This window comes from Chiloscyllium plagiosum, unplaced genomic scaffold, assembly GCF_037043375.1.
Source record: "Chiloscyllium plagiosum isolate Xiang-an unplaced genomic scaffold, Cpla_swu_hap1 HiC_scaffold_2, whole genome shotgun sequence".
Lineage (NCBI taxonomy): Eukaryota > Metazoa > Chordata > Chondrichthyes > Orectolobiformes > Hemiscylliidae > Chiloscyllium > Chiloscyllium plagiosum.
In genome coordinates this window covers 137,787,441-137,802,841 of record NW_028270140.1, presented here as the reverse complement: position 1 = coordinate 137,802,841, position 15,401 = coordinate 137,787,441, and the positions used below count along the sequence as shown (strand labels likewise).

At 42.8% G+C, this 15,401-nt stretch overlaps 1 protein-coding gene across 3 annotated transcripts in view; it reads right to left on the bottom strand.

Moving 5' to 3' along the window:
• Window positions 1-879: 879 nt before the first annotated feature.
• The window catches only part of asb5b (ankyrin repeat and SOCS box containing 5b), a 67,219-nt gene continuing 52,697 nt past the window's right edge, over window positions 880-15,401 (bottom strand). For all 3 annotated transcript variants that reach the window (XM_043704784.2, XM_043704792.2, XM_043704817.2), the window contains exons 6-7: window positions 10,235-10,426; window positions 880-6,009 (exon numbers count right to left, since the gene is read on the bottom strand). In XM_043704784.2, coding sequence (XP_043560719.1) covers window positions 5,882-6,009; window positions 10,235-10,426 — 320 coding nt within the window. In that variant the 3' untranslated portion in view covers window positions 880-5,881. The remainder of the gene's footprint in view (window positions 6,010-10,234; window positions 10,427-15,401) is intronic.

Below are 15,401 nucleotides of genomic sequence, written 5' to 3'. Positions count from 1 at the left end.
CCATGCTGTACATCTCTATGACTCTATGTGCAGGTCGGGTGAATTGGCTATGCTAAATTGCCCAGAGTGTCAGGTGCATTAGCCAGGGGTAAATATAGGATAGGGGAATGGCTCTTCGGAGGGTCGGTGTGGACTTGTTGGGCTGAAGGGCCTGTTTCCATGCTGTAGGGAATCTAATCTAATTAAATAATGGCAGAAGTAAGCCATTCAGCTCATTGATTCTGCTGCAACATTCATTGAGATCATGGCTGATCTGATAATCCTCCACACCACTTTGCTGCCTTTTCTCCATAACCCTTGATTTCTTCACTGATTAAAAATCTGTTATCTCAGCCTTGAATATGCTTCATGACCCAGCCTCAACAGCCCTCTGCAGTAAAGAATTCTGCAGATTTCTTGTCATCACCTAATACAGAGGAACTTCGATTATCAGGAATTCGATTATCCAAATATCAGATTTCTGGCAAGATTGTAATGTCCCAATGCTCGGCTAAACTATGTTATCCAGCATTCGATTATCCAGAATTTGATTAACCGAATGGCATACCACCCACCTGTGTCCTTTGGATAATTGAGGTTCCTCTGTATTCTGAGATTTTGCCCCCGACCCTCGACCCTCCCACAATGGGAAACGACCTCTCCACATCTGGAGGGAATGAGATAGAGGAGGAACCGAATAATTAAGTCTGCTCAGGAAGAATGGGAGTGGCTTCATCACAATTTCAGCTTCTCATTGTGAGCTCTTCCAAGGTCTGTCCCCCTCCCCACCCCTGATATCCCCTCTCTCCATGACCTTTCCTATCCCCCTACTCTGGCTTTGCCAGCCCCAGTTCCTCCCCTCACTTTTTGTGAATGTCAAATAAAGAATCACATCAGCTACATCTTTTACATTTTTTAATTCAAATGCATTGTGCGAAAACAATAATACATGAATCAATTTAAGCAATAAATGCACATGTATATGATGCATAGATTTAGGAATTGATAACTTTTAAAATGAAAGCCTTTTCACAGGATGGGTTGTTCACAGTGGATGCCCGATAGATTTAAATATAGGTTTAAAGTTATCGGTTTAATTAACCTATAGGTTAATATCTTACTATATTACATTTCCTTTGCATTTGTGTTTATTACTCTTTAATGAATGATTTACAGTGTTTGTTCATATATCACACATTTGTACTGTCAGTACCAAGAGGGAGAGTTTGTCAGTCCGGATATTCTTAAATTCTGATGGTAACTGGGGAGTATTTTCTGCCCTGTTGTTTGGATTGCTAAGACACTGAGGTATCAGAAATTTGTGGGCACTTTTACACGCATCGACTTCAGTCTACCCAACATTTGCTGCATGTGTGATTCCATGCAGACCCAGAATACCCTCCCTTGGGAAACTAGGGAGTGTGGGTTGGACAGGAGATTTTTGCCTCAGGCAAGCAAAGCACAGAAGCTATGTGAAGAACAGAAGAAAGTATCAATGAGGCCAGACATCTAGTTTCCCTCCTGGGTCCTTGAAGGCAAGGGTCCAAATTGTTTATTAAGTCTTATCCCAGCCTCTCCTCGTTGATTTGATTCGAAGAACTGAGGGGGTCAAATGGTAAATTCTGAAAAGAGAACAAACTTGTCTTTTATTTCACAAACCTCCATCTGCACATGGCCCGCCACTTTGGGTCACTCAATATGGTGGATCTTCTATTGACTCCTGTGGAGTCACTAGAAGATCCCGTGGACCCCAAAGTCAGTGTTAATGTTTCTTTTTCTGGGTGAAAGGCCCTATCACAAGTGAGGAGACTATGTGCCTATAGCTCTTTGGGCCTTGGTTAATGGCATGAACAGGCCTGAGATGAGGTTTACCTCACACGCAAGGCGAGACAGTGAGTGTGCTCCTTGTGACCCAGGGACCCTGAAAAACTAACACCATCTCCAATGGCTCAGCTGCAGCAATAAACAGGAATGCTCTTCACAACCGCAGGATTTCCCAAAGCAGTTTACACCCAGTTAAGCACTCACTTGAAAAGCAGTCGCTGTTGTAATTTAGGAAGTGAGCAGCCAATTAGCAAGGCTGCATGACTGTAATGTGATAATGACCAAATAATGTTTTTTATAGTTGACGATAGTTGAGGGATAAAATATTGGCCAGGACACCCATGGAAATTCCCCTGCTCTTCTCTGCAATAACGCCATGGCCTCTTTAATGTCCAGCTGAAAGGCAGTATCTCATGTGAAAGACAGTATTTCCAGCAATCCAGCACTCCCGCAGTGCTGCAGAGTAATGTTATTCTAAATTATGCGCTCTCTGGTCTCTGCAGTAGGAATTAAATCCACATTCAGTGTGGTCAATACCAAGTGACCAACATCTATTATGCAGATTACAGAAGAAAATTATTCTTAGTGCTGTCAGGTTAAAGGAAACCACAATAGTGTGGACTGTATTCCCTGATGTAAAGAAGCATCAATTAACCCTTGAAATACTCAGCCATTCAGGCAGCCATTGTCAAGATACAAATAAACCTGCAGCCATTTGTGACCTAAGAACCTTTCTTCACACCGAATGTTATTATAGATGGACATCATTTGAACCTAGCAAGAGGAAAAGGAAAAAGGGAATCAAAGGTAAAGGAGAAGACAGTGACACCTTACTTGGTAACATAGAGAAGGGCATTGACCATCTACTACAGTGCTGGGTTTTCCTCCAGGCTGACATTGCTCTAATCGGTGGCAAACTCCGAACAGACTGGCATGGTCTGCAGTGCTGGTTCTAGGGGAAGAGAAAATCCCACGCATGCACCAATCCACCTCAAAGGACCTCTAGTACTTCGCCCATGGAGCGAGGCACTATCATCCCTGTGCCTACCATGTTCAGGGCAAGCATCAGGAACCCTGAAGGCCAGCTTTGGACTGACTGTGCTTGTCCAGGTGAAAAACTGGCTTTTAAAGATGGCAGGAGCACAAGAGATACTGGTGAACTCTGGGAAACCTACTAAACGGTGGATCTTTCTGGGAACAGCCCATGATCAAGTGGGGGGCAAATCCTGACTCGAGAGACACAGGGCGGGGGTGACAGGGTAGGTAATCAACGAGGCAGGTTTGATAAAGTAGGATGGCCCCGTAATGAGAAACCTCCAAACAATTCAATGTAACTCAGCCTTAACCAGAAAAAAAACATTAGTTTCTTTCGTGTCTCACTGTTATTATTTTGTCCTCAATAGTCAGGTCGTTTAGATTAAAAAAAATTGCCTAAAAATTATTTTTCAGTCAATGAGCTAAAAAAGAGGCAGTTTGTTTATGTATAAAAGGTAAAGTCAGCACAGTCCTGCCAGACGAGAGGTCTGCTCTTTCAATAGAAAGAAAGAGACAACTGCTGATGGTTTAATTTGAGGGTCACTGTGTCTCAGGCAAAGGGAGAGGTTGAGAAGGACAGTGGCCTCAATAGGAATTGAACCTACATCACTCATTAGCCATCCAGCCAACTGAGCTGCATCTTAATTCCTGGAATATAGTTTCACACTTATTCTAATGTGTTCCACAAATTAAGAGAAGGCACTAAATGGATTAAAGTGAATGTGGATTAAAAGAGAGGTAAGTTAATGCTTTACAGAGAATGAAAATAGTAGGAAGTCAGTCATTTCAGAGCATTTTGTCTCTTACCATCTAACAAGTTGGTGATATTGAGCAATAAAATAGGAGATTTATTGGTATTTCCAATGTTTTGATGATTGTGATTTAAAGTAGTTTTAATCCTATGTCAAGACAATACTGCTGTGGCATTACAATTGTCTCGTGACAGACAATTGTAAACTAACATGCAGGCCAATGGATAGGATTGGATGGAACATTCATTGGGTTAAATTGGTTTCAAATCCTTCAACAGTGACAATCGCCTGGGTTTGTATGTGCCCATTAGACATGGCAAAATAGCTGTGTTAGGATAGATGGTTCAAAGTGATGAAGATCAGAACTGAAGTTATGTTGTGAAGGAAATGATCTGGTATTAAACTATGACCCAAAGGAATAAGGCACTGCATAAGGAATGATCAAAAACAAAATAGAGAGAAGTGCTAGATAAACTCAACAGGTCTATCTGCATCAGTAGTGAGATAAATATCATTAAAGCTTCAAGTGCAATATGAGTCTACTTAAGAACTTTAAAGAGCAGCCATTTTGGAGTTGAAACATTAACTCTGCTCCTATCCTCACTAATGCTGTCAGACCTGCTGAGATTTTCCACCACTTTCCATTTTTATTTCATATTTTTAACGTCTGCAGTCATTTTGTTCGAGTTCAGTAATGAGTGACTGAACTGGGGAAGAAGCTAATCTTTATTTTTGCCAGCAACCAGCCTGAAGTGCATCTTGAATCAGACTTCCAAAACCAACTTACTGAAGTCGGACATTTCACAGATAAGGCTGCAGGGCACGAATAGCCAGGAGTGAAAAGCAATTGTGACTGTAAACTGATAACAGCCCAGAGCAATTCCACGGAACTAGGAGAACTATTCTTGCTCCTGTTTGGATCCACATAAAGGTAAGTGAAAAAAGAACAAGTATAATTTTACAGACCACTAGTTTGGCCTTAAGTGGACCTCGAGGCAACAATTGTAGGTCACGTCTAACCCATACTGAATCCTTCAGTGGTTTTTGACATATTTAGCATTGGCACCATAAAACATAGTCCTTGATGAGCACACTCGACAGGCCTGATGGTTGAATGAGGTGAAATGCAAAAATGCTAAAAGTGCTGGAGAAACTCAATGATGCAGGCAGCACCCGTGAAGAGAGAAACAAAGTTGATGTTTCAAGTCGAATATGACACTCCTTCAGAAATGAGAGGGGCTGGAAATGTGATGGTTTTTATGCTGCCAGATAAAGGGACAGTGGAGCAAGTGGAAGGGTATCCTGGAGCAAAAGGCTAAGGGAATGCCAATGGTAGTAGAGAAAAGATATAGATGAAGAGTAGGTATTAATGGTGGCTGCTGATAGCCAAACATAGGTCAGGGTGGCATGGTGGCACCCTTGGGCAACTGTCTGTGTGGAATTTGCACATTCTCCTCATGTCTGTGTAGGTTTCCACCAGATGCTCCAGTTTCATCCCACAGTTCAAATATGTTCAGGTGGATTAGCCACAGGAAATGCAGGGTCACAGGGAGAGGGTCGGGGTGTGGGTCTGGGTGGGCTTCTCTTCGGCAGGTCAGGGTGTGGACTCGATGGGCTGAATGGCCTGCTTCCACACTGTTAGGGTTCTTTGATCTGATCTGTTGAGACCCAATTCATACAAAGAAGACATTAGGAAAGAGGGTATTCAGAGAAGAAGGAGAAGAAAAAATTCATAATTTGAAGAACTACATTCCATTCAATTCCAAGGAAGTGTCACATTGAACTCAGACATTAGCTCTGTTTCTATCTCCACAGATGCTTTCAGACCTGCTGAGTACTTCCAGTTTGTGCTTCAGATCTCCAGAAAAGGCAGCACATTGTTTTTACTTGAACAGTGTAGCTATCCAGGCAATTACAAGTCTCCATGGGGGTAAAGCTCAGGTTTGGGAGGTTAAACCCAGGAACTGGTGTGACCACTCACACCTAATTTTGCACCAAAGCAACAGGCAAGATGGGGATGAATTTCCCCTCCCAATCATTGCTTACACGTAAGAAAGGGAGAAATTCAATGGTGTCATTGGGACTGATGCTAATCCAATTTGTTTCATCATACAGTACTACATTCTTAGCTGCCCAGACAAAGACAACAGCCTACAAAAACAGGGATTACAATGGGTAGCCATTGCACTACATATAGACAGGTTTAACACATGCTCTATATACAGAAAAGAGCAGAGCCAAGATCTGAAACCAGCTTCCTATGCAGACTGTTGGATTCAAAGGGAAGTAGGTTACTTATGCTGCAAGAAGTCCTTCAGTAGTTTGGGTAATTCCAGCTGTGGAATGAACTGTAAGCGGGCTCTCCCGAGACAACCTCGAACACACAGGCGGCACAACTGACACAGGGAGCTTGGTGTTGCTGTAATTAAAACATTCTGAGGTTAAATAGCAGCCAGAAAATGATGACATATACATTTGTCATGCAGCATGATCACAACATTGGTATGCTGGAACACTGAAAGTCTGACAGCGCCACCCAGAAATAAATAGGATTGTAAGATGCCCATCTCTGATAGTCATTAACATTGGAATTCTCTCATTAGACTTCTCTGCCCCTTTGCCCTCCTTTAAAACTCTCCTAAGCCCTATCCTGTTAATCTAATATGTACTTACATGATTCAGTATCAAACCTGACTTGACCACCTTTGGATGTTACATTACTTTAAAAGCTCTATTTAAAAGCTAGATCAATTGTTAATTTAACATCTATAATTGATGATTTCATCGAATTTTATTAACCAAATATGTTCAGGTTTAAATTCAAGGATGTTACACTCCATTCATAAGCATTATTTAAAAGCTAGATCAATTGTTAACTGTAAACTTGTGATTGACAGATCTAATAGATTTTTATGAACCAACTGTGTTTAGTAGAAATTTAAGGATGTGGACTTAGGCCGCAGATCAGGCATGATCTCATTGATTGACTGAATAGGTTTGAGGTCTAAATGACCAATGTTCTAAACTCTTTTATGAAAACTTTCCTGCTTCATGTGCCATTCCCTTTGCAATAAATAACATTTTATTTGCCTTTCCTGATCACTTGCTGCACCAGCATACTAACTTTATATGATTTATGTAACAGGGCACTCAGATCCCTCAGTACTACTGAGCCCTGAAATCTCCTTCTATTCAAATAGGATACTGTTTCTTAATTCTTCCTGCAAAACTGGACACATTCACTTTACACATGTAATATTCCATCTGCCAAATTTTGCCCATTCACTTCATCTGTCTCTATCCCTTTGTAGACTCTCTCATTTTGACAACTTATTTTCCTCAGTATCTTGGTTTCAGTGGCAAACGTAGCTACCATATATTCAGTCCCTTCACCCAAGTCACTAATATAGATTGCAAATAGTTGATACCCTAGCACTGATCCCAGTTACAGTCCATGAGTTACTGAGTGGCAAACCAAAAAAGAACCATTTATCTCTAAATACTGCTCCTAATGGCTAACTAATCCTTTATCCATGCTCATATTTTACCTCCATACACTGTTATCTTGTGAAACAACTTTTGGTGAGGGACATTATCAAATGCCTTTTGGAAATCCAAGCATGTGTTAACCTCTATCCACTATGAATGTTACTTCCTCACAAGCTTATTTCAATGTGCATTTACGATCATGAAGCCATATTGGCTCTTCCTGATCACATCATCTTTTTCAAAGTATCCTGCTATAAATTCCTTCATAATAGATTTTTGAAACTTCTCTGTGACAGATGTTAAGCTGACTGGCTTTCCTGCTGTCTACATCCCTCGCTGCTTGTTAAATTTGTCTTCCTCTATTCTATGGGAAGTGTATGTCCCTGATAAGGACAGCATTTATTGCCCATCCCTGACTTTTCATTGGAATTTAGAAGAATGAAGGGGAATCTTATAGAAACATACAAAATTATGAAGGGAATGGATGAGGTAGAAGCAGAGAAGTTGTTTCCACTGGCGGGTGAAACTAGAACTAGGAGGCAAAGCCTCAAAATAAGGGGGAGCAGATTTAGGACTGAATTGAGGAGGATCTTCTTCACCCAAAGGGTTGTGAATCTGTGGAATTCCCTGCCCAGTGAAGCACCTGAGGCTACTTCATTAAATGTTTTTAAGGCGAATATAGGCAGATTTGTGAACAGTAAGGGAATTAAGAGTTATGGTGAGTGGTAAGTGGAGCTAAGTCCATGGAAAGATCAGTCATGATCTTATTGAATGGAGGAGCAGGCCAGATGGCCTACTCCTGCTCCTGGTTCTTATGCTCTTGGACTTGCCATTTCTAGAGGGCAAAGTCAGAAGTCACATGATACCTGACAAAGGAGCAGCATTCCAAAAGCTTGTGATCTCAAATTAATTCGTATTCAGATAAAGCTGTTGGACTATAACCTGATGTTGTGTGACTTCTGATTTTGTCCACCGCTGTCCAACACCGGCACCTCCACATCTTTTCTAGAGGGTAGTTAACAGTTTAGCCACGTTGCTGTGACACTGGAGTCATCTATAGTTCAGACCTGATAAGGATTTCTCTTCCTTAAGGAGACAAGTGAATCAGATGGATTATAACAGAAATTAATGAGCGTTTTCATAGTCACTATTACTGTGATTAATTGTACATCCAGAATTATCAATTGAATTGTAACTCTGCTGGAAGCCTTGGTGGGAATTGATACCTTTGTCTCAAAAGTATTCCACAACTACACTGGCCCCACCCCCCACCTTTTCCTCCGCTACATCGATGACTGTATCGGCGCCGCCTCGTGCTCCCACGAGGAGGTTGAACAGTTCATCCACTTCACCAACACCTTCCACCCTGACCTCAAATTCACCTGGACAGTCTCAGATTCCTCCCTCCCCTTCCTCGACCTTTCTATTTCTATCTCAGGCGACCGAATCAACACGGACATCTACTACAAACCGACCGACTCCCACAGCTACCTGGACTACACCTCCTCTCACCCTGCCCCCTGTAAAAACGCCATCCCATTCTTCCAATTCCTTTGTCCCCGTCGCATCTGCTCCCAGGAGGACCAGTTCCAAAAACGTTCAACCCAGATGGCCTCCTCCTTCAAGGACCGTAATTTTCACCCCCGACGTGATCGACGATGCCCTCCACCGCATCTCTTCCACTTCCCGCTCCTCCGCCCTTGAGCCCCGCCCCTCCAACCGCCACCAGGACAGAACCCCACTGGTCCTCACCTACCACCCCACCAATCTCCATGTACAGCGCATCATCCGCCGTCATTTCTGCCACCTCCAAATGGACCCCACCACCAAGGATATATTTCCCTCCCCTCCCCTATCAGCATTCCGTAAAGACCACTCCCTCCGTGACTCCCTCGTCAGATCCACACCCCCCACCAACCCAACCTCCACTCCCGGCACCTTCCCCTGCAACCGCAGGAGGTACAAGACTTGCACCCACACCTCCCCTCTCACCTCCCTCCAAGGCCCCAAAGGAAACTTCCATATCCGCCACAGATTCACCTGCACCTCCACACACATCATCTATTGCATCCTCTGCACCCGATGTGGCCTCCTCTATATTGGGGAGACAGGCCGCCTACTTGCGGAGCGTTTCAGAGAACACCTCTGGGACACCCGGACCAACCAACCCAACCACCCTGTGGCTCAACACTTCAACTCCCCCTCTCACTCCACCAAGGATATGCAGGTCTTTGGACTCCTCCATCGCCAGACCACAACAACACAACGGTTGGAGGAAGAGCGCCTCATCTTCCGCCTAGGAACCCTCCAACCCCAAGGGATGAACTCGGATTTCACCAGTTTCCTCATTTCCCCTCCCCCCACCTTGTCTCAGTCAAATCCATCGAATTCAGCACCGCCTTCCTAACCTGCAATCTTCTTCCTGACCTCTCCGCCCCCACCCCACTCCGGCCTATCACCCTCACCTTGACCTCTTTCCACCTATCACATTTCCGACGCCCCTCCCCCAAGTCCTTCCTCCCTACCTTTTATCTTAGCCTGCTGGACAAACTTTCCTCATTTCTGAAGAAGGGCTTATGCCCTAAACGTCGATTCTCCTGTTCCCTGGATGCTGCCTGACCTGCTGTGCTTTTCCAGCAACACATTTTTAGCTCTGATCTCCAGCATCTACAGACCTCACTTTCTCTCCAAAGTATTAACCTAGGCCTAGCTAGGTTACTAGCCTAGAGGAATAATTGTTGTTGAAAGGTGTAACTCATGTCAAGATATTTCACAGCAGGCTGTGGTAAAACAGAAATAAGTTACACCCATCACTTCATCACTATGCCCTTGTGGCATTATCGCTGGACTTTTAATCCAGGCACCCATGTAATGCTCTGGGGAGCCGGGGTCAAATCTCACCACAGCAGATGGTGAAATTTGAATTCAGTAAATATCTGGAATTGAGTCTCATGATGACCATGAATCAATTCGTGGAAAAACCCATCTGGTTCACTAATGTCCTTTAGGGAAGGAAACTGCCATCCTTACCTGGTATGGTCTATATGTGACTCCAGACCCACAGTAATGTGGTTGACTCTTAACTGCCAACTGGGCAATTAGGGTTGGGTAATAGTCTCATCCGTCATGAATTTAAAAAAATATTGGTACTTTACCTTCATAATGCAGAAGCAACCTATCCACTGGACTACTGGTGACAGCAACATCAATAGGCCTCTCAGCTTCTGCATTTCTGGCACTAATGTCTGCTCCAAACTCAAGCAGCATCTTAACAATTTCTGGATTGGACTGACGGGCAGCAGCATGTAAGGGAGTCTCCAAATGTTTGCCTTTCTGGACATTGGCCCCTGCAGGACAGAAACAAAGCAACACATGAAACAAGGATGGACTCACCTCATTCAGGGAACATAAAGAAAGAAAACACCTGAATTTATATTTCACTTTTCAAAGCCAAAGAGCATTCCAAAGTGCATTATATCTAATGAAATGCAAGTATAATCATTATTATAAAGTAGGAAATGGGCAGCCAATTTGCTCACAGCATGCTCACACAAATAGCAATGTAATAATGATAAAAACAACCTGTTCTTGTGCTTCTTATAGATATTTTACAGCTATAGAGGTATACAGCACAAAACCAGGCCCTTCAGCCAAACTCGTCCATGTCAACCAGTTTCTTAAATTGAACTAGGTTGAAACTTTATTGCTGGAACAGCACAGCAGGTCAGGCAGCATCCAGGGAACAGGAGATTTGACGTTTCGGGCACAGGCCCTTCTTCAGGCCTGTGCCCGAAACGTCGAATCTCCTGTTCCCTGGATGCTGCCTGACCTGCTGTGCTGTTCCAGCAATAAAGTTTCAACTTTGACCTCACTTTCTCCTCTTAAATTGAACTAGTTTCACTTGCCTGCATTTGGCTCCATATCCCACTAAATCTTTCCCATCCATGTACCTGTCCCAATTACTTTTAAATGGTGTAATTGTACCCACCTCTACCAGTTCCTCTGACAGCTTGTTCTATACACACACAACCCTCTGTTGAAAAAGTTGTCCCTCAGGTCCCTTTAAAGTCTTTCCCCTCTCATCTTAAACCTATGCCCTCTAGTTTTGGATTCCCCTACCCTGGGAAAAAGACGATCCATGTCCCCCATGATTTTAAAAAGTGCTATAAGGTCACCCCTCAGCCTCGTACACTCCAGGGAAAGAATCCCAGTCAATCCTCTTCTTGTAACACAAACCTTCTTGTCTTGTTAACATCCTGATAAATCTTTTTTACATCCTTTACAGTTTAATAATATGCCAATGTCTTGAACTTGACGTGGAGATGCAGTTGTTGGACTAGGGTGGACAAAGTCAGAAGTCACATGACACTGGATTATAGTCCAACAAGTTTATTTAAAATCACAAGGTTTCAGATTTCACCTGATGAAGGAGCAATGCTCTGAAAGCTTGTGATTTCAACTAAACTTGTTGGACTATAACCTGGTGTCGTGTGACTTCTGACAATGCCTTGTACGTTCCAACTTTCTAATTAACATGTTCAGGAGATGTTTTGACATGTCTCTGGAGAAGGTGGGACTTGAACCCTGGCCTCATGACTCAAAAATAAAGGCACTGCCACTGTCTCAGTACACCAGAGGAAATGCTTTTGAAGCCTTCCTTTGACAGCACCTTCTAAATCTATGAGCTCTATCATCCAGAAGGACAAGGACAGCAGATGCTTGGGATCAATATCACTTGTACCTCCAAACCACACGCCATCCTGATTTGGAAATATCTTACCATTCCTTTATTGGGACTCAGTTAAACTTTTGGAATTCCCGTCCAAACAACACTGTGGGCATACCTACCAACTACCTGTTGTCGCAGTTCAAGATGATGCCTTAGAATTATTTGCTCAAATGTATTTGGGTACAGGCAACAAATGGTTGCCTAACCGGTGGTGCACATATCCCACAAACACTCTTAAGAAAGACATTCTTGTATAGCTGCCCATGAGGGGAAGTAGGGCCTTAATTTAAGGTTTTATCTAAATGATCAGACAATGCAGTACTCCCTTATAATTTTGTAAGGATCAGCCTAATTGTTGTGCTCAGGTCTCTAAAGTGGAACTTGACCTTTATGAATGGGAGTGTACTTTGCCAAGGCACTGTCTGGTGGCTTTCAGAGAATGGCAGAAACAACAGTACTTCCTGTGCTCACCAGGTCTCCCATAGGTACATCATGGATAAAAACCTGGAATTTGAAAAAAAAATGCTAGTCTAATGGTCATTGCTGATTGTCATTAAAAAAATGGGTTCGTTAATGTCCTTTTGGGAGGGAAGTCTGGTTTACATGTGATTTCAAACCACAGCAATGTGTCGACCTTCAACTGACTTCTGGACAGTTAGGGATCTTGGCAATAAATGCTGGCTTTGCTCAGTGATGCCTTCATCCCATCACGAATGAATTGTTAAGAGGTTTATCCTATTCCTGCAACATATTGGATTTCTACACTCTTTGAAGCAGAGAGTTCACCACAAGATCCCCTCTTGTCTATTATTAAAATGGACACAAAAGCTTTCAATGTGCGATCACTTTGGTTGAATTTTCCGACATGCTCAGGCATAAGACCAGAATAATCCATTCAATCAACTGGTTTCTCAAAGTGTACATTCCTGGGCACTCTTCCCTATTTGAATAATTAGCTAGACAAGGCATCAGGGAGGCATATTGTGCTGTCTTCTGGTTTTGCTCTCAGTCTTGCCTCTGTCTTTATTACCAGGAGAAATTGTTGAGCAGAATAACATAAGATACATTTCAAGGGAAGCTTGATAAACTCAAAAAGAAGTGAGACGCTGGTAGATAATTTTGCTTGAATAAATGAAAATGCGTGGTAACAGGCTTGCCCAAAATATAAATGTGGGCAGGAGCCAGTTGTTGTGTCATTCTGTGTGATGCAAGAATAGAGTGTGTACCAAATTATAAATGGGCAGTGCTTAGCATTGCTAATTAATTGTAACCTCATTTTGATTGCAATGGCATTTCATTTTACATTGAAACAAAGCCTCACAAGACACCGAGGACAATTGTTACAGGAGTAGAAGAATGGTCCAAGCAGGACACAACTCAGTAAACAATTCAGATTTTCATGAGATATGTGTAAGACATCAATAAAATTAATTATTAAACTTCATCTCCATAAGACAATGATAAAAATCACACAACACCAGGTTATAATCCAACAGGTGGAAGCACTGGCTTTTGGAGTGCTGTTCCTTCATCAGTGAGCTGTGGAACAGGATCATAAGACACAGAATTTATAGCAAAAGATTACAGTGTCATGCAACTGAAATTATATATTGAACAAATCTAGATTGTTGTTAAATTGGTTTGTTCAATATATCATTTCAGTTGCATGACACTGTAACCTTTTGCTGTACATTGTGTGTCTTATGCTCCTGTTCCACAATTACCTGATGAAGGAGCAGCGCTCTGAAAGCTAGTGCTTCCAAATAAACCTGTCGGACTTTAACCTGGTGTTGTGTGATTTTTAACTTTGTCCACCCCAGTCCAACACATAATAAGACCATAAGAAATAGTAGTGGAGGTAAGGCCATTTGGCCCATCAAGTCCACACTGCCATTCAATCATGGCTGATGGGCATTCAAACGCCACTTACCTGCACTCTCCCCATATCCCTTAATTCCTTGCGAGATTACGAATTTATCAATCTCTAACTTGAAGACATTTAATGTCTCGGCCTCCACTGCACTCCGTGGCAGTGAATTCCACAGGCCCACCACTCTCTGGCTAAAGAAATGTCTCCTCATTTCCATTTTAAATTGACCCCCTCTAATTTTAAGGCTGTGCCCACAAGTCCTAGTATCCCCTGACAGAAACAATTTCCCAGCATCCACCCTTTCTAAGCCATGCGTTATCTTGTTAGTTTCTATTAGATCTCCCCTCAACCCTCTGGACTGTAACAAATACAATCCCTGGATCCTCAGCCGTTCATCGTATGTTAGGCCTGCCATTCCAGGGATCATCCATGTGAATCTCTGTTGGACACGCTCCAGTGCCAGTATGTCTTTCCTGAGGTGTGGGGTCCAAAACTGGAAACAGTATTCTAAATGGGGCCTAACCAGAGCTTTATAAAGTTTTAGTAGCATCACACTGCTTTTACATTCCAACACTCTTGAAAGAAATGACAACCTTACATTTGCTTTCTTAACCACGGACTCAACCTGCAAGTCAACCTTTAGAGCATCCTGTACCAGCACTCCCAGATCCCTTTGTACTTTGGCTTTGTGAATTTTCTCACAGTTTATAAAATAATCTATGCCTGTGTTCCTTTTTCCAAAGTGCAAGACCTCGCATTTGCTCACACTGAATTTCATCAGCCATTTCTTGGACCATTCTCCCAAACTATCTAAATCTTTCTGTAGCCTCCCCACCTCCTCAGAACAACCTACCCGTCCACCTAACTTTTTATCATCGGCAAACTTTGCCAGAATGCCCCCAGTCTCTTCATCTAGATCATTTGTATATAAAGTGAACAGCTGTGGCCCCAACACTGAACCCTGCAGGACCCCACTTGTCACCAGCTGCCATTCCGAAAAAGAACCTTTGAATCCAACTCTCTGCCTTCTTTCAGACAGCCAATTGTCAATTCATGCCAGTAGTTCACCTCGAACACCATGGGCCCTCACCTTACTCAGCAGCCTCCTATGAGCCACCTTATCAAAGGCCTTTTGGAAGTCTTGGTAGAACATCCACTGGTTTCCCTGGCCTAATCTACTTGTTACCTCTTCAAAGAATTCTAAAAGATTTGTCAGGCATGACCTCCCCTTACTAAATCCATGCTAACTTGTTCTAATTCAACCCGGCACTTCCAAGAATTTAGAAATCTTAACGATGGATTCTAGAATTTTACCTACAACAGAGGTTAGGTTAATCGACCTATAATTTTCCATCTTTTGTCTTGATCCTTTCTTGAGCAAGGGGGTTACAACAGTGATTTTCCAATCATCTGGGACTTTCCCTGACTCCAGTGATTTTTGAAAGATTACAACCAACGCTATTTCTTCAGCCACCTCCCTCAGAACTCTCGGATGTAGCCCACCTGGGCCAGGTGATTTATCAGTTTTTAGACCTTTTAGCTTATCAAGTACTTTCTCCGAATAAGACAATGAGTCATAGGAACAGAAGATTAAAATTCAGCTCATCAAACATACTCCGCCATTCAATGAGATCATGGCAGATCTGATAATCTTCAACTTCACTTTCCTGCTTTTTCCCCACAGTCCTCATTTCCCATACTGATTAAAATTCTATCTGTCTCA